The sequence below is a fragment of the Poecilia mexicana genome, unplaced genomic scaffold (genome assembly GCF_051168715.1).
Source record: "Poecilia mexicana isolate PSO_F unplaced genomic scaffold, ASM5116871v1 scaffold_2, whole genome shotgun sequence".
Classification (NCBI taxonomy): domain Eukaryota; kingdom Metazoa; phylum Chordata; class Actinopteri; order Cyprinodontiformes; family Poeciliidae; genus Poecilia; species Poecilia mexicana.
The window spans coordinates 22,098,431-22,105,076 of record NW_028263371.1 but is presented as its reverse complement, the minus strand read 5'-3'; the positions used below and the strand labels follow the sequence as shown (position 1 = coordinate 22,105,076).

At 38.1% G+C, this 6,646-nt stretch overlaps 1 protein-coding gene across 1 annotated transcript; it reads left to right on the top strand.

Annotated features, from left to right (window-relative positions):
• Positions 1 to 215: 215 nt before the first annotated feature.
• LOC148160613 (NLR family CARD domain-containing protein 3-like) lies at positions 216 to 5,019 on the top strand. Its single transcript, XM_088003769.1, has 6 exons — positions 216 to 324; positions 453 to 2,247; positions 2,888 to 3,061; positions 3,487 to 3,663; positions 4,038 to 4,081; positions 4,161 to 5,019. Exons 1-6 carry the CDS (start codon positions 288 to 290, stop codon positions 4,691 to 4,693), a joined length of 2,760 nt encoding a protein of 919 aa, XP_087859895.1. The 5' UTR covers positions 216 to 287; the 3' UTR covers positions 4,694 to 5,019.
• The last annotated feature ends 1,627 nt before the right edge of the window (positions 5,020 to 6,646 follow it).

The window sequence follows — 6,646 nt, the reverse complement described above, 5'->3', positions numbered from 1 at the left end:
CGCAGGATTTTGGATTTTCTGCAGGTATAAGCATTAAAGTTAAACTACTGATAGGTTCTACAATCAGTCTGATGTGTGATATTGTTCTGTTCCAGTTGCTTGAGGACCACATTGTCACTTTTGTGAAGAAGGAGCTGCAAAAAATCCAGAAAGTTTTGAGTTCAGATGACCCAGAATTTTCAGTGAGTCAGACTGATGGTGAGGAGAGCCCGGAGGATGAAGATGAAGAGCAGAGAAGGAGCAGTACAGAAGCATTTGAGGAGATCACATTGTACTTTCTAAGGAGAATGAAGCAAGATAATTTGGCCAACTGTCTACAGAGCAGTAAGAACATTTGTTTTGCTAATTAGATGCTTTCCACATGTATGAAAAGGTTTTTCAGTAATTCAAAGATGCTTCCTTAGGGTAAATCAAAGGTTTCTTTACTGAATGTTGTTTTTGTCTTCATTAAGAACTTTTTGCTGCACTTTGTCATCAAACGCTTAAATCTGGTTTGAAGAAGAAGTTCCAGTGTGTGTTTGAGGGAATCGCTAAAGCAGGAAGTCCAGCCCTCCTGAACCAGATCTACACAGAGCTCTACATCACAGAGGGAGGAACTGGAGAGGTCAACCAGGAACATGAGGTCAGACAGATTGAAACAGCTTCTAGATCAACAGACAGACCAGAAACAGCAATCAGAAGAGAAGACATCTTTAAAGTCCCATCAGGAAGTGATCAACCAATCAGAACAGTGATGACAAAGGGAGTGGCTGGCATTGGGAAAACACTGTTAACACAGAAGTTCACTCTGGACTGGGCTGAAGACAAAGTCCACCAGAACATCCAGTTCATATTTTCTTTTAATTTTAGAGAACTGAATTTGCTGAAAGAGAAAAAGTTCAGCTTGGTGGAACTGATTCATCACTTCTTTACTGAAACCAAAGGAATCAGTAACTTTGAACAGTTCCAGGTTCTGTTCATCTTTGATGGCCTGGATGAGAGTCGACTTCCTCTGGACTTCAACAACAAGGAGATCCTGACTGATGCTACAGAGTCCAGCTCAGTGGATGTTCTGCTGACAAACCTCATCAGGGGGAAACTGCTTCCCTCTGCTCTCCTCTGGATAACCACACGACCTGCAGCAGCCAATCAGATCCCTGCTGAGTGTGTTGGCATGGTGACAGAGGTCAGAGGGTTCAATGACCCACAGAAGGAGGAGTACTTCAGGAAGAGATTCAGAGATAAGGAGCAGGCCAACGTCATAATTTCCAATATCAAGACATCACGAAGCCTCCATATCATGTGTCACATCCCAGTCTTCTGCTGGATCACTGCTACAGTTCTGGAGGATGTATTGAAACCACAAAATGGAAAAAAGCTTCCTAAGACCCTGACTGAGATGTACATCCACTTCCTGGTGGTTCAAACCAAAGTGAAGAAGGTCAAGTATGATGGAGGATCTGAAACAGATCCACACTGGAGTCCAGAGAGCAGGAAGATGATTGAGTCTCTGGGAAAACTGGCTTTTGATCAGCTGCAGAAAGGAAACCTGATCTTCTATGAATCAGACCTGACAGAGTGTGGCATCGATATCAGAGCAGCCTCAGTGTACTCAGGAGTGTTCACACAGATCTTTAGAGAGGAGAGAGGGCTGTACCAGGACAAGGTGTTCTGCTTCGTCCATCTGAGTGTTCAGGAGTTTCTGGCTGCTCTTCATGTCCATATATCATTTGTTAAGCATGGTGTTAACCTGCTGGAAGATAAACACAATTCACTTAATTGGTCTTCACTTTTTAAACATCCAAAGCAACAACATTTGCATCAGATCGCTGTGGACAAGGCTTTAGAAAGTCCAAATGGTCACCTGGACTTATTCCTCCGTTTTCTCCTGGGTCTTTCAGTGCAGACCAACCAGACTCTCCTACGAGGCCTGCTGACTCAGACAGGAAGCAGCTCACATGCCAATCAGAAAACAATTCAGTACATCAAAGACAAAATCAGTGACAATCAGTCCGTAGAGAAAAGCATCAACCTGTTCCACTGTCTGAATGAACTGAATGATCGTTCTCTAGTGGAGGAGATCCAACAGTCTCTGAGTTCAGGACGTCTCTCCACTGATAAACTGTCTCCAGCTCACTGGTCAGCTCTGGTCTTCATCTTACTGTCATCAGAAAAAGATCTGGATGTGTTTGACCTGAAGAAGTACTCTGCTTCTGAGGAGGCTCTTCTGAGATTGTTGCCGGTGGTCAGAGCCTCCAAAAAAGCCCTGTAAGTACCGACATTCACTGGATTAGGCAACAGTTTTATCAAGCAGCTAGTAGCGGTGGTGATACAATTAACTAAAACGTTAGTTGTGGTAACAACTAAAGTACCAATCAGAAACATTAGTTCTGGTAATGCTAAAGCAGTGTGGTATGTAGCAGAGGCCAATACTAAAGTGCTAAAGCTGAAAACAATGGAAGTTTGCAGAGTTACACAGTGTTATATTTAGCACCACAATACTGATTTTACCAATCAGAGCCTGTCACATTATACCTAGGAAGCTAATTCTAAAAGTTCACAAAACAGCCAAGTAAATTAGAGCTTAAAATTAATCTGGAATCATAAACTAAGAAAAAAAAACCTACGTGCATAAACATTTTCAAAGTCAGCAACAGTGCTAAAGAAATAAACAAAAGGATGCCCATCAGTGGCTAGTAGCCACTTATTTGGAAATTATCTGAAACAACCACAAATTCTTACATTTGTTTGAAGCTTTGAATATTTCTATTTAGGGTTTTAGGATAGTTTTATTCAGCACAACCTTGTTAGAAATTGTTGAATTGAGTAACCAAACTCCTTCACTATGAATCTACCCCTCTAAAGGTAATCTTGTGTATTTAATTAATTTTTACGATTGCCATTTTAGACTGGGTGACTGTAACCTCTCAGAAAGAAGCTATGAGGCTCTGGCCTCAGTTCTCTGCTCTGAGTCCTCTAATCTGAGACAAATGGACTTGAGTAACAACAACCTGCAGGATTCAGGAGCAGAGCAGCTGCTGCTTGGACTAAAGAGTCCATACTGCAAATTAGAAATTCTCAGGTAAGATATTCTTTTCAAACTCTCTGTTTCACAATAACTTGTAACATTTTGCAGGGCAATTTAAGTTTTGTGCACACTGAAATGTATTCAGGTTTTAATTAGTTTGGTAGCCATGTGGGTGTCCAAAGCAGAGATGCTTTGTGGCGTCGTCCTGCTCTGGAAATGTAAAATAACTCTGAATTTCAGTGTGTATTTCCTTTTATTTACTGGTGGGAAATTATGGCTTGGGAAGAAAACAAGACACTTGAACAGGCTGTAGATGTCATGCCAGGCCTCTATGGCAGGCTGTGATTTTATTAAGTATTTGAACATACATGCACTTTTTACCTTGCATAGCTCCCACCTTATTGTAAACAGTAAGCAGTCTCCGTCTCCTCTGTCATTTTAAAGTTGAACTTAACTTCAGGTTTTTTGTTTCCCATTAGCCTCAGATCCTGTAGCCTCTCTCTGAGAACTTGTGAAGCTCTGTCATTCATTCTGAGCTCCCAGTCTTGTTGTCTAACAGAAGTTGACCTACGTAACAACAACAACCTACAGGACTCAGGGGAGAAGATGCTTGCTGGTGACCTGAAAATGTCCAATTTTACGCTTGAAATCTTTAGGTAAGCAGAGATCAAAGTATTTGACGTGTGTCTGCAAAATTTGGATTTCTTTGATTTGTTGATGTTATATTTCTCAAGATGGTTATGTTATGGTTAATTCAGAATCCATTATTGACTTATATAAATGTGTGTCCTTGTATTAATGTGTGGAACAGTTCATCCATGCTTGGATTCATTACTGATGATGAAATGAGATCGACTTATCTGATATACTCAAACTTGTCAATGATAGGCCTTCTCATATTTCTAAGTAAGGGAGATTTAGAAACGCTCCTTTATTTTTAATTTGTAAAGAACACAGTTTGTATGAGGACAAAGTGATTTACATATTTTGTCATGAGATACTAATAGTCTGACCCCCTTTCTCCTTTTAGGGAGCCTGCTGGAGTCCGATGGTTGAAACCTGGTCTGAGGAAATGTAAGTATCCTCTTTATTTGATCATCAAACTGTAAATTATCAATATCTTCGTCTTGATTGTGTTTTTTTTTTCTGTCAGATTCTTGTCAGCTCATAATCGACACAAACACAGTGAACGGAAAACTCCAGCTGTCCGAAGACAACAGGAAGGTGACCCACGTGAAGGAGCTTCAGTCATACAGCCAACATCCAGACAGATTTGATGACTGGCCTCAGCTACTGTGCAGTAATGGTCTGACTGGTCGCTGTTACTGGGAGGTTGAATGGGAAGGAGGGGTTTTTATATCAGTGAGTTACAAAAGAATCAGCAGGAAGGGACGCAGTGATGATTGTGTGCTGGGATGGAATGATCAGTCCTGGAGTCTGCACTGCTCTGATGACCGTTACACCGTCTGTCACAATAACAGAGGAACACCCGTCTCCTCCTCCTCTCCTTCCTCTGTCGCTAACAGAGTAGCCGTGTATGTGGACTGTCCTGCTGGCGTTCTGTCCTTCTACAGAGTCTCCTCTGAGTCCCTGATCCACCTCCACACCTTCAATCACACATTCACTGAACCTCTGATTCCTGGATTTGCGGTCTGGTCTTCTGGTTCCTCAGTGTTTCTGTGTTAAATTGAGCAGGAAGACAAAAAGTAAAATAGCCACTCAGAGAAAAACTCTCTTAACTAATAATAGAGTTTGTGCACGTCTCTGTTTTTCATTATTATACAATCTCCAAATCAATGTTACTTTAAGAAAGTCTAGAAACAATTGCTGTTTGTAAGAAAAAACTATTCTTCTTACAATCTATTAAAGGTAGATTCTTATTTTAGTTTTGTATATTTATGGTAAATATGATGTGCTTCAACAAGTAATGTGTGATATAAATCTTTTTCATAAGTTCAAATCAAAATGTTTGACACTAAATAAAGTTTTAATAGAAAGTAGTAAAACACAAACCTTGTGTTTGACCTTTCTTTAACACAATTTAGTACTTTTTCTCTTTCATCAATTTGTATTTATTGCATAAAATAGTGCTGGGTTGTGATTAAAAAAGATTAATCAGAAGTTAAGACTAATCACATAATTACCAGTTTTTTACATAATAAGCAGAGATTTTTAAATTGCAATAAATAGGCAAAATTGTGAAAATGACGTGCAATAATTTTTACCTTTGTGAAACAGTAATTCTCCATTTTCCAAGAATTAGAACTTTTAGCACTTGATATCATTTTGCTTAAACAGAATTATGTCGAACTTCAGGGGAACATTAAGGAAAATTTTGCAGTTTCTCCTAAGATCTATGAGATGAGAATAAAACTCAAACCCTGTTCCTTTGCTTGAGAATCAGTTTTTGGAGAAATTTTATGGGGGAACAAAAGCCAAGAAGGAATCTTCCCAGTTAATATGAAACTGTGGAGATTTGCTCTTATGTTTAAATTGTTAAATGTAATCCGGAAAAATATTCTAAAGTCCAGAAAACAGGTAACTCAGTTGAAAATAATACTAAATGCTGAGTTAAGTTCATAAAAGGAGTAGTTTTGTGAACTGTTTTGAAATCATTGTTAAATGATTTCAATTATTAATGATATTGCAATTTTCATAAATTATTACAGTTTATGAAATTGTAATAATTTAAACTTAAATTGTAAATAAACATTTAATTTTAAGTTTTAAATTAAAAAACTTTGAAAAACTTAATTTTTTTAGAATTTAAGTTTTAAATTCTGAAACTGTGGCTTAAAATACATTTTGGTATAAAAAGGAGTTTTGTCTTATACTTTGTTTAATTTTAATTGCTTCAGGATTGTAGAAGGAAGTTTTGTAGAGCTTAAGAAATTTACCTGTCATCCATTGGACAATATACAGGAAGTGGGAGAAGAGTTGAGAGGAAACAGGAAGTGACTCTTGGCAATAAGTTGAAAGTGGAAAAATATGGCTGTTTGTAAAAGTATCTGTGTTTAGTTGAAGTTTTAGACTTTCAAGTCAACAGTTTTCTTATAGATATCAACTCTATGTAATTATTTTTAAACAACTGTGACTCTTTCAGCCAGGAATTTCCAGTACAAATATCATGGGTTGGTGCTTTGTAGTTGCTAATTCTTTAGCATTATTAGCAATATGAATGGATATTGACAACTGTGAAGCTAATCCAGCTAACAGGAAGAGACCTAACTGCTGCTGTGTTTGCTTTACAGCCGCTGTAGTTTCTGAACGTTCAATAAACCACAAACTTGGACTAATTGCCTCGTTCTTTCTGAGTATACGTCATTCACAACAAACATCGGTATTTAATAAACAAATGGATTCTACTGCGATAATTATGTGAAATTAAATTAATTGTCTAATTAAAAAAATATAGTTTGGGCATCTCGATTTGAGCTCAAGAGTCTGAGAGGCTTTTCCTCTATCAAACTATTTTTTTGCTTCTTATTTAGTGGAAATATTGATGTTGATGCGATTTAATAATAACCTTTTTCAACCTTTATAGCTCCACTGTTGAAAATTAAAAGCTAACATTCACAAATGACATTGAAATAAAATCCAGCCCAACATCTGGTTTGAGGTGATTCCTCTGGAACCTGT

Excerpts from the sequence above, each read along its gene's own strand:
- LOC148160613 (XM_088003769.1), top strand. The coding sequence starts at position 288 with ATGAAGCAAGATAATTTGGCCAACTGTCTACAGAGCA. Across the intron at positions 325-452 it reads GGCCAACTGTCTACAGAGCA|AACTTTTTGCTGCACTTTGT; the intron begins GTAAGAACATTT and ends GTCTTCATTAAG. Across the intron at positions 3,664-4,037 it reads TTTACGCTTGAAATCTTTAG|GGAGCCTGCTGGAGTCCGAT; the intron begins GTAAGCAGAGAT and ends TTCTCCTTTTAG.